General features: G+C 31.8%; 1 protein-coding gene across 3 annotated transcripts in view; it reads right to left on the bottom strand.

The window, feature by feature from the left end:
* SOX5 (SRY-box 5) overlaps positions 1–17771 on the bottom strand; it is a 1269090-nt gene that overhangs the window by 468280 nt on the left and 783039 nt on the right. For 2 of the 3 annotated variants that reach the window (XM_027838647.1, XM_027838649.1), the window contains exon 1: positions 17583–17635. The exons of the other annotated variant lie outside the window; for it this stretch is intronic. In XM_027838647.1, the coding sequence (XP_027694448.1) occupies positions 17583–17620 (38 nt within the window). In that variant the 5' untranslated portion in view covers positions 17621–17635. Of the gene's footprint in view, positions 1–17582; positions 17636–17771 lie in introns of those variants that run through there. 3 annotated transcript variants of the gene reach the window in all.

Here is a 17771-nt window from a genome sequence, read left to right as displayed (position 1 = left end):
AGAGAGTTTGCTTTGGATGCTACAAGGTGATAGTAGTAACTCTGTAACTGATTATGATTTTGTTTCTTCATTTCCTAAGCTATAAAATGACATATCCCCTTCTTTATAATGGTGTCCAACAGGCTGATCTTTCTTCTCTTGTTGCTTCCTAGAAGTCAAAGTCTATGTCACACTGCTTAACTTTCATTTTAACAAGGGCACACGATGCTACTTCTACCTTACTAAATTGTAGTTTACACACATTAGATTCTCATAGAAGGATCATGCTGTTATACTGCTATCAATAGTGTTCACATGAACAAATCCTTAAAGTTGATTTGCTTTCATGGAATAAAGGCTAAACTGAATAGTATATCTACCCTTTATGTGTATATATTATCCAATCTATGACATACAGATTCTTTCTACTCATATGTAATAGCAACCACACATTCATTTTGCTTTATATCTTTGAAAAGTCATTAGACATCCCCTACACCTAAAACAAAATATCTTAATGCTAACAACAAGATGAATGGAACTTAGGCATTTAATATATAAAATTTACATTTGAAATTCTGATCCTGGAGAAAGATCCACCTAAATAGTTTTTATTGCTTTTCTATAGACAAATAGACTCACAGAAATATATATATATATATATATATATATTTCATCAATATCCTTATGATAATAACACTGTGCCCAATAAAGGTAACAGTTAACAAAAGGGACAGATAAAAGTTGCAATACTTCAACTTAAAAATCTAGGTACCAAAAGAAAACAATGTTATTTATGTATTTAAATTACATTTACCTGAAACCATATTGGAATAGTAAATCCATAGGAATCTTATACTCAATAATAGATTACAGAAATAAACTCCTCAAATCAAGGAATATGAAAATATGCTTCTGTTTATGGTGAAAAAAATCTTCATTCATACAAATAACTTCAGAATTTGATAAGTCTAAATTTCAAAATAAAATTCTAACAGTATTATTTCAAAGTTTTGTTATGGCAAAAAGAAAAATAATAGTCTATTTAATGTGATAATGATCCACATCCTTCTTCAAGCAACAATGTCCCTCTTTTATTTGATTTTCCAAATATGAATTTACACTTATGTGAGAATCTGCCCCAAAGCTAAATAAAATAAAATAAAACAAAGCTCCCAGTCAGAATTTTAATAAAATTAACTATGATGTACTCATACACAAAGATTCCTGTTAGGAATAGAATATATATTTTAAAATAACCACAAGTTGTGGAATTAAGTTTATATTGATTGGATTTCTCTATTTCATAATTTTCTCTTGAAATTAAAATATTTAAAATATGTTCTGGAATTTGAATGACATTTAATTCCTAGTTAAAATCTGGAAGCTTTTAAAAGATGAGTCAAGGTTTATAAGTCATTAAGTTGGTCCTTTTCTAAGCATTTACTAATATGTATCCAAAAAAGAAAAAAAATGAAAATGAACTCCTTAACTCATCAAATTATGTTTTATCATGTTTTTAAAATTATTTAAATGAGGTCATCAGATAAATGTCATTAAATATCATATAACATATTAAACACTGTATCTCTGTTTATCATAATAATTTTCAACACACACACACACACACACACACACACATACACACATATAGCTCTTTTCACCTGAGAATTCTAGTCTCTCTAAAAAAAATTTTTAAATGGTCACTGCACTATTTCTTTGAGATTTGAAAAGTGGGACATAAGACTGCTTGTTTCAAACCAACAGAAAATGTTACATTTAAAAATTCTGTGGTAAGAAAAAAGACATAGATTTTCATTTGGTCTCCATCAATGGGCAGGGCAACATCAACTTAACAGTTTAATCAAATTTACTCCCCCTGGCATGACTTGAGCCTTTCTATTTAATACCCATCGTCCTCATTCCACACATACAACCTCTCTTTTCAATTCAACATATTACCCATGCATTCTGGAGCTCCCCTCAAACCATACTGGACAGGAAGGTATTAAAAGTAAGTAAACCACCAATAAACGTAACTGCATTGCTTAGTCAAGTAGGGAGGTAGACAACATGCAGATAAAATGGCTAAATTGTTCACAGTAGTGAAGCTGACTTTGTTCCCTAAACTTTCCAAGAACTCTGGTGTAAAGCTTCATTTTGAATTCATTCAATACCTTTCATGTTTTTTTTTTCTGAATATATCAATTCAGAAATGTTATTTCATGCTTTCCTCAAAATTCATTTTATTAATGTACCTAAGAAAAATTCTACCAAAATAATGTTGAATGCGATTTGGTGTCTTCTGCTTTAGAGGTCAAGTTCATGTAAACCTACAGAGGCATGCCCTCTGAAAGTTTATAGAAGAGGTAGAATGCAATTGCTGCTCCTCCATACTCGTGCAAAATGAGTAAGACCCATTATACAGTCCCACTAGGAAACAATGTCTTAAAGAGACAATACTCAGATCATGTGCTCAAATATTAAACAGGGCACATTACTACATGCACATGCTCTTATCTAAGTCTCAGAGGTTTTCATTAGCTCCCTAAGAATGTGGATAACTGGTAGTCACAAATACTACCAGTTCAGAGTTGGGCAAGTCTTCATTAAACTGGAGTATCTTGGAAACAAGGTATGTTTGTTATTACTGTTGTTGCTATAGAATTAACCCACTCATTCCTACTGCAATGAATTTGTCTTATTCATATATGGCAGAAAGGTATTGAGGGTGACTATACAAGGTAAACAAATAAGTCAAGAAAGGATTTTATCTGCATATGAGATAAAAACTTCTTAATAAGAATTACAAACTAAAAAAAAAGAATACTTAAAATGAAGTTGCATAGATCATATCACATCTTTACTAATTGACTAATACTAATTTAAGAGGGTGATGACAAATCACTTTGGACTACCAGCAAAAAAGTCTATCTTCATTCACAAACATCTTGGAATTTCTGAAACCAATTACCTTTAGCCAAATGTTACCCTAAATGATGTAACAATTTTCACATATGACTTTATGGAATTAGTCACATTAGTGTAGGGTCATACCTTGTGTTATCCCTCTGCTCAAAATTTGCCAGGTAATCTTTTGTTTATCCGATATAAAAAGTTCCTTATGAATTCATGAGAGATACGTGATGTGTTATCATATTGACATATGAAAATAGTCCCTTCATCACTAAAACTTGAAGTTTTTCAGAGTGCTACAGTTATATAAAAACACATTGAACCAACTTATTGCCTGATATGCTTCAAAAAAAACCTGATGTCACAAGGTGGCATACCTAGACAAATATCCCATTGTGAAAATACAAAATAGTAATGTACCTCAAGAATTTTGGCAGCAAGACTCCTCTCAAAAATAATAAAAAAACACAACTTGGGGGTCAAAAGAGACCTGTCTGAATTCTGTCCCTAACACTTATGACCACAAACAAGTCATTACACTTTTCGGAGCCTAAGTTTTGCAATCTATAAAATTGGAATAATCACACCTGCAAAACCTATCTCATAGAACTACTGTGGCAGCTGAATGAAAAATGTATTTAAACACTTTAAAAGGCTTAAATCAATATGTAAATGTGTGGTGGTGGTGGTGGTGGTGGTGGTGGTGGTGGTGGTGGTGGTGGTGGTGGTGGTCAAAGCTCTCTAATATCAAGGAAATCAGAACTCTAAGTCAAAATTTAGAGGTAATGAATGTCTGGCAATTTGGACAGTGGAAACACTATAAAACAAAATTACCCCCCCAAAAAAATTAATTGAAAATGAACTGGAGATCATTCACCCAGATGTATTTGACCTAAAAAGTCATAAAGTCCCTTCAGTTTCTTTTAGATTTAAACCAACAGTATATTTAGAGAAACAAATAGTAAGACATTTATAATAGGAAATAGGTTATAGAGGCTGAAAAAAATCTCTATCAAAGGATAAATTTCTTTGGAATGTTAAGATTTATTTATCCACAATATCACACCACCTCAGAAAGTATAGGATAGTGAAAAGAATGCTGGAATTAAAGTCAGAAGAGACCATGGTTCAAATCCTGCTTCTAGTTTTACGTTTTTAGAGTGTTTTACAAATCTTAAGGCACTGCATAAATATTAGTTATTATTATTAAAAGGGAGCATACCTTTTCACAGGTAAATAATTTCCTATTTAATCCTTGCAAGTCTCATATAAACCCTTTTTATAATTGTTCTGCCACTCTATGAAATTTGGAAAACCTGATAAAATAAATTTTGTTCCAACTTCTAAGTAACTCAGTTGGTGATACAAAGAGCTAAAAATGCAAAAAAAAAAAATCAAAATTACTATCATCACTACTTTCAAGAAAAAAAGGCAAGAGTTCTGACAGGAGCAGCTATTGTGGTGTTTTTCTGCTCACCACTATTGGCAAGATCCTACTTTGAATGTTTCTGACTCATACTAACAGGATGACAATATGTATTGAGATCTCAATTCTCTTCTCCCTGCAGATAGCTGTGGAGAGACTCAGAGGAACATCTTTCCATGCCAAATTGTCTAGTTCAGTCTTTTCCATGGAGAATAGAGTTTAATGTATGTTTTTGCAAAACACAGGACACAATTTAGACAAGTCAAAAAATAATATTAAATGAATAAAACGTAAGTCTTGACTGATTCTAAAAATTGTTCATTCAGTCTCCATTTTTGTATTTTATTTTTCCTAAAATATGAAGACACAACATATATATTTGGTATAGGTACAAGTCACAGAAAATGTCTCTATGAATTGGTCCATGGTTTAAGAGGTTCAGAGTGTGTTTATGAATATTCTCCTACTAAGCACTTTAGGGTTTCTCCTTGAACTTGAGGTGAGTAAAATAGGCCAAATAAGTATACCTTGTCTAATTTGTGACAGAAATTGTTTTTTCTCTCACTGTAGCAATAATGGAATAGTATTGCTCTGGTTTAATGCTATAAATTCAGATCAAATAGGGAAGTGTGAAATCCAGAAGTGATGCTGCTTCATTAACTTGCATGCTGATTTGACATGCTCCATGGTATACAGGCAACAGACTTGATGATACAACCTATTCCTATAAGCAAACAATATTTTATATCATAAACCATCTGGGGTTCTCATCCTCAGAGCCATTTGCCTAGAGTTGGCTGATACATTTGAATATTCTGAGGTGCAGCAGTAAGAATTATTTTATTAGCAAAATCTCATTTGCTACAATAAGTGACTGGCATTCTAGACATTATGGAGGGAACAAAATTTTGGCTAAAGTACTTGTTTTCATTATTCAGCTGAAGAAAATCATTAGTTATATAAGCTTTCAAAACCCTATGGTTTTTCTAAGTTACCAATAAAAGTGATACCATTCATAACCTGGACAGTAGTCTCTTTCATATATTGCCTATAGTCACAAACTTAAGTGCCAAGCAGATGGTTGAAATCTGTTTTGTATAAAATGTGTGTTTTTTTTAAACTGTGTTCTTTGTATTCATATTCAGGCCTAGGTTTTAGCCATCAAAACACTGGCACTGTGTCGATCATTAGCAGCATTTTAGACAACTGGCAACTAAGGTATTCACTGTTCTCCACACAATGTTCAGCTAATATTTCCCAGATGCATAATTAAGGCAAAAGATCATCTTCTTAAAACGGTATAAGCACTCTGGATGGCTTCTGGCTTTTAGCACACTATATCTGTGAAAAACAATTTCACATAAAAATAAGTATTTTTTATTTTTATTCTTATTTTTATTTTTGTTTAGTTTTGTTTTGTCTACTATGTCTTCTGTTACGGCTGCTTTTTAAAAGAAAGGTATAGCTTTCTCCATCAGGTAAGCATCTATTTATCTATTTTGTTTTGTAAAGTCAGTTTTTACTTGGTTTTTGGTTTTGGTTAGATAAGTACAAAATAAGGATGCTGGAATTTTAAGTTGAGAGATCATATATCAAAGCAGAGTAATGAATTGATATTTTCATATTTGAAGCACAGGTGTTTGCAAGCAACTTTCTGTGACTAATGTTTCTTATATATTAAAAGAGGAAAAGTATAATTTCCAATATATTCCACTATTATTAAAATATAAGCTACATCGAGTAACAATATGCTAATTTAATGTAATAATCACAATAACCATAATAATTATCACCACTTAGTTATTTACAAATAGTACTCTTGTAGGACCTAACAAAGTAGACAAGTAATTTTTTAGATGAAGTTGCCCATTGAAATTACTGTTTAATCCCATAATTTTTCACTTTTAATGTATGTTAACTATTTTGCATTTGGTAAAAACTGAACAATTTGTACTCAGTGGCTTTCATCCAGAGATTTAAATATTTTGTAAATATTAATTAGCTATGCCTCTTCTCTAGCATTAGGGGGTAAGTTAGTATACATGCCCATTTTATAGATGAGCTGTTGATGAACAGAGAAGTTGAGTGACTTTCCCAACATAGTTTTAATTTTTTGGTTGAGAAACTGCAGGAACATATGCCATCCTTGTATAGCACTAGGTGCTAGATTATAAAATATATTAGCAGTAGGATGCCTGATTGGATCGTTTCCAGATTTTCTTTCTGTTTTAAAAGTAGGATTTTTGCACATTTCCTTTTGGTCCTTCTTTTAGATGCAGTTTGGGTTCAATTTTTTAAAAAATAAAAGCCCCTATCTCAATAGCAAAGGAAGAACACTCATTCTTCTTTCCAAAATTAAAAATGGCATGAATAGTCTATAATTCTATGTCTGAATTATGGTACAAAGAACTAACTTTAATATGAAGCCAATTTCTACCTTCTTTCAAATGGCCAAGTACATTTTTTTATCCCACCAGTGCTTATATGTATGTGGCTTTCAAGATCTGATGTATTCATCTGCAAAACGAAGGGGTTGGGACTAGATGATCTGAAAGGTCCTTTTATGCTTAAAGCTCACACCCTGACTAACTTGTCCACTTTGAAATTAAATATACTCGGTCATGATTGCAGCATGTGGAGAATACACATGCCTCCTCATATTCAAGGATCATACTCATGGTGTTATGAACACTGATAAAAAGAAATCAGACTGTACCTCGATAACTGCATTTATTATTGTTACATTTTAATAGTGATAATTCATTTGCATAAAATGCTTTATGGTAAGAAAGTGTTGCATTATCTCCTCTTTTTCCTCTGAACCTTATGAAGTAAATATAGTGAGAGTATTAGTATCCCTACTTTCTAGGTAAAGGAATTGAAACATAGAGAGGTTAGGCAATTTGCCCAAAGTCAGTAACTTGTAATGAGGCAGAACTTGAACTGAGGTCGTCTAACTTTTCTAACATATTTTCTAGCATTAAATAGATGAACCAGTCATTCTGATTCAGTGGTATTTCTTGTAGACTGTAATGCCTCTCATCTAAAGTTCATCTTCTCAGGATGTAGAGCTGTTCCTTAATGAACATTTATTTCACATTATTTGTGGCTCTGCTCCTTTTCCTTTTCTCCAAAATTCAGACACTAAGTTAGTCTCCCTATTGTTAATACCCTCTAATAATCAAAGGCTATGCTACTTTCTAAAGTTTGTCTTGTCATGACCTTATGGTTTTCTTGTTGAACTACTGAAGTTCACTTCACCAGACTCAAGTTAATTAATGTTACATTTATCTATATAAACAGAAACCTTAGCTTATATGTATAACTAACTCATATAACATTTAGCAAAGTAATTTACACATAGTAGGCACTTAAATATAGTTGCTGCTTGATTGGTATGCTAAAATTGTTTTGATATGATATGCAAGGTTTTTTTAATTATGAGAACAGGGCTATGTATTTTTAAAATGTGTAGGTACAGACACCCAAGCACCCAGAATTCCATTTTGTTGAAGTGCTTTGCCCCTGGACAATAGTCCTCAATTCACATGTAAGCTGAGAAATAGTTAGTAATTTAAATTCCTTGGCTGATTGTGGAAGTACTGCTCTTTTCACATAAAAAAGCAAAAATGTAAGCATTCTGACTGCTTTAGCAACAAAAAAGCTGCATACTGTACAAACATTTTAGAAACTTAGAATTTTGCAACTAGAGGAGATGTTAGAATGTAGTAACATAGGATGTTAGAGCTAGAGGGGGCCTTAGAGATTATCTAGTCCAAATCTGTCTTTTTATAGATGAGGACAGTGAAGTCCAGAGAGGAATAAAAAGGAACAGAATCTCAAACAATGAAAGATTCTTTAAAGATCAACTACTTTTACAGAAGGGGAAAACTTCACATAAGCGCTTATATAATATAATAAAAAAACACTGCTTGTCATTGGACGACACGAGCTAAAATAATTTTAGGCAAGTCACCTTCTTGGGGCATTTTTTAAAAATATTTAAATTATTTGTGAAATGGCAATAATAAGCAATAAATTCATTAACCATGTAACTCATTATATTAGATTCAGGGCTAAAACTCCAAATTTTTTTTTTACTTTCCATTTACTTTTTACTTTTTTTTTGCTTTACTTTACATTTTACTTTACTTTTTTTACTTTCCATTACAATGTTCTTTCTACATTATATTATGCTGAATTACTAGCTTTCATTATGTGTATATATTATATTTAACTTGTTGATCATATTAATGTAATTAATATTAGTGACAAAGAAAACAGCCCTCTTATAGAATATGTTTATGTTCTCTGGGGAAAATAGAATATTACAGAAAAGTTGCTAACTTTTCATTTTTAGCACATACTTCTAACATCACACTTAAGTTTTAATCTGACGTATACCTTGATTTACCCACCTAGTTGCATCAAATTTTTGATTAAGAGCTACATGTTGTAAGAACAACTTAGGTTGAGAAAATTCAGATGTTATTACTTTCTTCTGTAATTCATGCTATAGGCCTAGGAAGTAGAATTGAGCATTATTTGTATTGGTTGTGTGATTCAAGGTAAAGAACACTATACTTGGAAGTCCATAGAGAGTTGGTTTTGAATCCTAATCCCAACACTTCATGACTTTGGGAAAGTCATTTAACTTTTGTGAAATTCTGTTTTATCATATGTGAAAATTTGAAAATAATATTTTAGAACTCACTGCATAGATTTCTTGGGAGGATCAGATGAGATTATGTACACAAGGTACTTTGTAAATTTGACATAACTATAAGCATCAGCTGCTACTATCTTCCCCCCATTAACATTTTTTTGTGTCTTTAGAACGTATATACTTTATTTTAGACTAATGGTTTTTCCATAATAAATATATTCCCTGACTTTAAAGGGTACAGAATTTCATTTTAATTTTCTTATAAAATGTCCTACATTCTGCACTTTCATTTTGATTCTTATAATTCCGGTTAGGATAGGAAATATTTTATATTTTTAAGACTCAGATTTTTTAAAATATCTGTAGTTATGTGAAAAAATGCCTATCAAATATTACATTCAAATTATAGCACAAATATGAATTTCACTTTTCTTGAACTAGAACTTTATATGTCAGTAGGCTTCTAGATACTTGTACTCTATATCCTTTAAGACTACTAAAATTTCAGCTAGTATTAGAGAATTGGAATAGAAGAGTACATTTCACTCAATCACGCCATTCCTTACTGTACTTGATTTTCTGTTCCTAGTTGTTTATCCTACTTTGATTAATAGCACTTTGAGTTTTATATAAAAGCTTTCTTCTGAACTCTTCCAAGCACCTTTCAAATATTATGTGATTAAATCATATGATGTCGCTGTGAGAAAGATTACAAATAATGTAAAGCCAATTTATACATGTAGTCATTAAAACAGAGATTTGCTCAAGGTCAAAGATGAGTCAATGATAGAACCAGAAATAAAATATTTCAACTTCCAGTTCATTTTACTCTTTCGTAAAACACTGTGACACTTTCCATACCCTAAGAGATCTTCAATATAGATTTCTTATCCAGACTGCAAAACTAAAGGGAGAGTGATTACCCCTAATTTTATCTGACATTTCCATACAAATGATCCACTTCTTTCCTAAAACCTTATGAAACTCAATAATAAAAATTATACAATAAGAAAGGGACACAAAAGATCACCAGGAAGAAAGGGGAACAATGTTTTGACTATGAAAATTATTGTCTAAGGAACTCCATGATAAGTTCCCAGGATAGATGGCAAGGATACATTTATTTGTCCATCTTAACACATAATTATAAAAATGTATTTTAAAAATTGATATTTAAGCAACCCATGTCAAGAAGGAACAAAAAATTAATAGAGTAGGTAATAAATCCTGTTTTCTTTTCATTTAGAACAATATTGTATGAAGGGATGATTATTGCCCTACAAAATAATTTATTCTTAATTTATAAAAATCTGAGTATATGGCATGCCAGAAAGGGATTAACTATATATAGCTCAGTCTCTAAATGGACAAATAAAAAAGGTACTTTATGAATTAGCATCAGATTAAAAAGCAACCAAAATATGAAAGTAAATGTTGGACCACATTTTGAAATAAACTAAGCATTGCAAAAGTACTAAAATAATACTTATGTGATCTAATATCTTCTCTTTAGTTATAATAGAAAGGAAACGTATACAAGGCAGTTACAACCAATTAAATTGCCTCATTTATGTACCTAGTTTTCTAACTTTGAGGAAATCTCCTTTGTAGTCAGAAAGGAACTAGAAACTACTCATATTTGGTCTCCTTGGTAAAACTAAAGATATTGTTAAAGCCATCATTTAAACAAGGTACGCTGTTTAAAAATGCTTTTGTTAATTTTTAGCCCTGTGCTGTGAAGTTCATTGCTTCATATTAGACATATTCACAGTGCTTAGAGAGTACATTGGGGCAAAAATAATGTCAGGCTCATGGAATAAAATGAAGGTCCCTATGCCACCACACAATGAGATATTATGCCAAAAGTACTCCCCACATATATGCATATATGTATGTATATATATGTAAATACATATATATATGTATACATGTATATTAAGGGAAATTATATCGTTATGTTATTTATACATACTTTAATATTTTTTGCAATATGTATTATATATATATATTCTTTCAAAAATAACAGAAATAGAAATGCTGTTACATACAATAGTTTCAGTGTTGTTTATTCCCCCCTGCCAGAAGCTTTTTAGTTATAGTGTTACTCTTACCTACTATATGTGTTAACTCTGGCAGGTAGCCCTAATTTGTTGGTAGCCAAATAATTTTTGTCCCTGAAGTATGAGAAATCTCAAGAGTGTATGAATGAGATACAGTTTACAAGTTTACATGCATCCCTATAACTCCAAGAAACTAACATTCATTGAAAACTGCATTCAGTTTAGCAAGAAAGAACTACACAGAGACACCACTTGCATTTCCTCCATGAGGAAGAAGAGGAGAGAACACCTTTTCAACATCAATAAGAACTTTGGTCCTTAGTATAAAGGAAAACAAACAACAGTCTCTTCAGCATGCTTCCAATTTCACTTCAAGATATATATATTTAATATATATATATATTCATATGTATACATTGGTAGATTTACTATAGATCTACCAATATATAAAGACAGTCATTTGTTAAAAAAATAAACAACTTAAATGTTTTCAGGCAAGAACGTCACTATGGCATAGCACCTTAAGATGATATGAGCAAAATAAATGTCATCCTTGCACTTCATGATCACCTATCACATTTTATACTCAACTAGGTTACATTCCCTTAATTGTCAAGGAAAACGGCAAGAAAATGACACTTAAGATACACCTATTCTTAAGATTAGGTAACTATTCCAAGGATTAAGCAATAGGAAAAAGTGTTTCTAAATCCAAAGGAAAAAGTAAAAGTACAATTATTATAGAGTCAAGTGACTGAGATAATTACTTTGATTAAAAAGAGAGAAATCTAAAATCCACTCAATCCAGTTTGGGTTTGGATAGATTTATTGTTCAAAGCTCATTTCAAGTGTCTATGAACAGTCACCAGCTTTTGTTTTTAATTTTACTTCTGTCATGTTTTATGGGTAAAAAAGTCATTACACCACCTTGTAACAGATTAATTACTTTCAAGCTGGGTGACAAAAGGGCATAATGACCAGAAAATTTTACAAAAGGAAAAGCAAAAGCATGTTGACAAGTTTATCAACAAACCTGGGCAAATCTCATGAAGTACAGATTAAGGTTCAGTGGTTCCAAACTGGCAGCATTCAAGTTGGGTTCATATTTGGGTTTTTTGTTTTGTTTGTTTTTTTAAACCACCTGTCCTAAAATGATATTGTTTATGCTAATTATCTTTGTTTATGCCACAATTCTGTTTGTTTACTACATTCTTTTAAAATACCATATCCCCATAAACAGTTCTCACCAGAATTCTTCTAGATCTTGTTCCTGCCTGGTCCTCCACAGTCCACTGAGTAGAATTCAGTGTTACAGTAGAGGCGCAAAAGATTGGGAACAACTTTGAGTCTCTAACGACTCAGGCTGGCAAATGCTGGGAGTACGGCTGAGGTTTTACTCTCAGTCTCGAGAGGGAATGGATACTTAGTGTGGTGCTCAAAACAAACCCCTATTGGACAGTTAGAACTAGACAAGTAGAACAATTTCCTCTTGAGAGGAAATTCAGGACACATGAACTTACATAGTAAAGATGAACAGGTTATGCTAGTGATAGCTGAGAAGAGTCTATAGACTTGGGGACAGAGGGACAGGAGTAATAAAAATCTGAAATAGCAAATGATCGAAGTCCTATCATCTTCAACTCTGACCTGCTGTCAGTGAATGCTATCGAAGAATATTAGATATTCTATTAAACTTGCCCAAGTGTTAAAAGTAAAACAATAGTAAAATATTTTTTAAAGTTGTTTCACAAGTTGAGCGTTATCTGACCAAGTCTATCTAGAGATCACAATTATTATTTTATTATAAGGAATTAATAAGATAATGCACAATGAAATGGCATGTAAAACACATACATATGAAGAATAAAAAATACTGCTTGATTTTAGAGAGCGTCTTATTTCTATTCTAACAGAAATGTCACATTAAATTATGCCACACTTTTTCACTTGACACTAATATATGATATTCACATATTGATAGTATCTGTGTTAATAGAACAGAGCAACCTGGGCTGGTTAACTTGACTTAAATTATAAATAACTAACAAATTATAAAAAGGAAAAAGAAAATCCATCAGTTATAGTTATTTACCTAGTTTGTAAATGCAGAGACATTCAACCTACATAACGTGTATTTTCAGCACACTATATAATCATTAGATTGCTGAAAAATGAATAGTGGGAAGAGTAAGGAATAAAAATCAGACTTTACCCATGGATGTAATTCCACTTTCTAAATGCAGTATGAATTTAATCCATTTGAAACAGTTCCCAACTCTATGGAAGTATAATGTGCTTAAGTAACAGAACAGGTCTTATTTGGCTCTCATGTAAGATGTATATACGGTTCTTAGCAAAAAGCTCCCTAAGAACAGGTAAAAATACTTTATCATGTGCTTATTATGTTGGTGGGCTCTGATACAAGAACTCTGCACAAATGAAAAGTAACAATCACCCTTACATATTTCTACATCTATCAAACTTATCGCACAATGAACACTATAAGATGTTGCTTAATATTTTAACTCTTAGATGCTCTTAATAGTCACCCAGAGCACAATCCTACCAAGCCCTTCATTTTCATCTCTTCTTGTCTGCGTGTTGCATTATAAACTTATAGCTCCATTACAGGTAGTGGTAAATTATTTAAAATCTCGAATAAGTTACAGTCAACTTTTCCTTTATAAACAAGTATAAGTACAACAAATGAAATGAACAAAGCAGAACACCCTGGAAACATATTCTGAATACGAAGCTGTAACTTTCCTTTGTATCTAATTTAGAAATCTCTCTTTCCTTCCTTACCTTATGACAAATTAGATATATAAACCATGATACAAACTATATAAGTTCACCTTAATAATAGAAGGTAAGTCCTGAAATTCTGATTCCTGTGTGCAAATTTTAGGTGATCTAAAAGTGTCACTGAAGAGGTGTTCTATTATATTTAGCTATGAAGTAGAAAATCATTTCCAAACAATATGTGATAGGACAACCAACTTATAAAAGTTACCAGTATATTTTTGTAAGAAATATGTTTGAAAGTGTTCTCATGATGAAATGATTTTTCCTTTAGGTAAGTGTTGGCAAAAGATCAAACTAAATTTGACGTAGACCTAAAATGAACAATAGCTAAGCCCATTTCTTATCCTCCCATCAGAGACTTTTTGTCCTATAGTCATTAGCTCCACATCTATCTATGCAGGCGTTCTTCAATCTGCACCCGTTTTGAAAGATACCACTGAATAGGTGACACCAAATGTTTAACCTGGTTTCATTTTTACCCTCCACAGACATCAACATACTCTTTCTTCTTAAGCAATCATTTCACACTTGGTACTTAATTAAGCACTAATATAACATAACAGAGAAAAAAGTGCAGTAACTTAGTTATCAAACTGTTGCATGTTATATATGTACAGGGTGTATGGAATATAAAAGAGAGGAATGGTATGCAAATATATGTATGATAGTGTTAAAAATTCCTTTTCCTTATTTATCAATATCACAATAACATAAAAAAGGTTGTGATAGTTATTTTAGTAGTTCCTTATTTCAGAAATTTTAAATGGATATGTAGTGTCCTTAAAAAAAACAAGCAAAGTCAGATTCGTTTGTGTTTAATTACATGAACACATCTACAAGTCTACAAAGGTTTATATTGTGAGAGTTCTAGTATGCATTTAATGTGATAGCTATTAACATATAGTGCATGCTGTCAATTATACTGACTCTAAGAAGTAAGACATAATAGGTCCTAATTGCCAATAATATTTCCAAGAATTCTTTAGAAATGCTTCCCTGACTCCCATTCCCATGTGAAGTCTACATTATCATTTTAGTTAGGAGAGTGAATACTTGCAAGTAAAAACTAATGGATGGGATTCAATTTACTTTTCAGAAAAGATTGTCCAGTTTGGTAAATTTTTAATAAATCCTGAAGGACAATTCTTAACAGCCTCTGCAACTGCTACCACTTTTGAATGAATTAGCAATTGTTTAAATGACAGTCCTGATCATTTTCACCTCTAGAGCTGTTATCACAGTCGTATACCAATCCAAATCAAACAGTTGTCATCTCCACATTTAACTTTTAATTGTACAGTTTTTAACTATTCTGTAAAGTTTCAAAACAATATGGAGATTTGGAGAACAATGAAAGATAGTCAGAAATCTCTCAATGGAAACAGTCTAAGATGACATAACTTCTTTTCTAGTGTAAAAAAAAACTAAAAGCAAGTAACTATTCACTTCAATGATCTATTTCACAAGTTATTTTAGAAGGCTTCTTTTATAGGTTCATGGTTGATAGTTGATTTTTGAAAATCTCCTGTGGCAGGTATTTGTGTGCACTATAAGTAATTTATATGAAAACAGTTACAAGTAATCTAAAAAGCAGAAAAACATCTCAGCTGAACGCATGTGGCAGTGTAGACATATTATACACACATCCTCTGAATTTTCTTTTTATAAGTGGAGATCATCAATGCTACATGATATGCACTACATCTAGGTTATTATAGATACATTTACCTGTATATTCATAACATAAACAGATGGTAATAAGCTATAAAAATTTGGGGTTGTATTACCAATTCTAATTAAGGCCTCTTACATCATGGGATATCTTTCAAAAATATTTGAGTTAATATTTTCAAATCTGTCAGCTAGAATACCAACACTATTGATTACCATTTGCTTATTTAACCAGTCAGTGAGAAGTGCATGCCCCTGAGTGATGGCAAAAATGAAACATGAGCCAGGAGTAAAATGTTAAGAGATTCTAGCTTTAGAATTTGGGGGTTGGGAGTTTTTAATTAAATCAAAAAGAGATAATTGAAAAAAATACAAATAAAACTGACAGTGGTAAAGCTTGTCTGTATATAAACACAGAACATAACCTTTTAATATGTAACTACCTTTTATAAGAATCATTTAACTGGCTTACAAATCAGATTGTCAGTATCATTTTCTTAACATACAATTATAGTTAAAGAATATTATAGTTTAACTCTTACTCTGTACCACATAGGGAGCTGTTACTCTATTGAATTATGAAAGTATTTGCTACTTCAAACATTAATAATTTCTAGGCTAAATAACAAATTTGCCTTTGTAAAATAAAGCATTCATCTCAAGTAAAATGTTAACTTTTCAAGGAGTTACTAAATTCAAGCAAGAAAATATTATAACACTTAAAACCATTAAAGAAGTTCAGCCATTTAAATGAGGATATCTGGTCAATAAATCCCTCAGTGGGAAGAAAAAAAAAAGAAACCACTGCTAATGTATATTTTGTGCTATTTTAATTTTCTCTGTAATTTCATATTCTGCACCCTAATATATAACCACATTCAAGATGTATTTTACTCTCAGTACTTTTTTTCATCTTTCATTTCTCACTGGTTTACTGCAATCTTAAAATGTTTTAATCTTTGTCTTTCTTTTTTCGCCTTTTCATATCAAATTCAGTCATTTGAGCGATGAACAGCTTGACTTAGCATATTTTTAACCAGCTGGTCTAGCACCTAGCTTGCATTGCATAGTCAGATACAACAAATGTTTATACAGAAGGTAGCTTTCATGAAAATGAAAAAAAAATATAGCCTATGTATCATGCATCCTGTCTTTTTTTAGATTAAAAAAAATTTCACCAAAGAGAATGCAAAGTTTGAATTATTTTAAATGGCAAACAAGATCCTATTTATAGTTTTCCCCAAAAATTGAACTTGTGGTAGAGTAAGAATAAAGATTTTTTTAAAATTACAGTATATATTAAGATGCACATGAAGAGGACTAACATCTTTGAAAGCCCAACTCAACTTGAAATAATCCAAAACTAAAGCAGCTAAAAATACTTTCTCAATAGTAACAACTTAATTCCAAATACACATGCTCCTGTCTTGGCAAAAGAAGGAGACATCATAAATCAAAATTGAGCTTTCGACAGCCGGGACAAAAAGTGTCCACTAAAACTTAGGAATCATCAGTGTTTAACTTTTTTGACACTTGAAAAAAAAAGGTCTCCTGATGGATTGTTGTGATGTTAACTTGAGTTTAAAAAAAATGCACACCCTGTTCCCTTATATCAACAAAAGGTCATGTGCTTTATGGAGCTACTTCCAAAGTTTTCAGGAACTTAAAGCCTTAGTTCTAATCATCCTCAAATTCCTCTGTCATCCCAGAAATTACATCTGAGACAGAGATGCTGAAAATGTGGGTGCTTTGCATAAAAAAAGATTTAGAGGAAGAAAGGAAGAGATGAGAGGAGTATAATGCTTAATGTTCATTAAAATCTCTGTTATAGGACCAAACCAAATCATCAATAGCAAGCTGAGAGACTTTGTAAATTCCTTAAATTTGGTTCAGAAAACAACAGCAAGATTCAGTCAACATATAGAATCATATAAAAGCTTCTCCGGCAAGCATGATTTTTAAAGAGCATCTCACAACTGATTCTAAGCCTGTAAAATGGGAGAGTTATACTTTCATATTTAAAAAAAAATAACATCCAGAACAAAACAACTCAACTCACCTTTCAAACTCCTGAGGTAAATCAGGGTCAGTTAGCATGCTGGAAAAGCACAATTTCCCTTTGTCACAGCAGCCACCTATGATCGTCTCCAACTGAACCTGTCAAGTGAGTCCAAACCCTCTAAACCAATTGATTCTCTCCTCTCCTCTCCTCTCTTCTCTTCTTCCCCCCTCTCCCTCCCCCCCCCCC

Source organism: Vombatus ursinus, unplaced genomic scaffold (assembly GCF_900497805.2).
Source record: "Vombatus ursinus unplaced genomic scaffold, bare-nosed wombat genome assembly UNPS02014830.1, whole genome shotgun sequence".
Taxonomy (NCBI): Eukaryota; Metazoa; Chordata; class Mammalia; order Diprotodontia; family Vombatidae; genus Vombatus; species Vombatus ursinus.
This window is presented reverse-complemented; position numbering and strand designations above follow the sequence as displayed.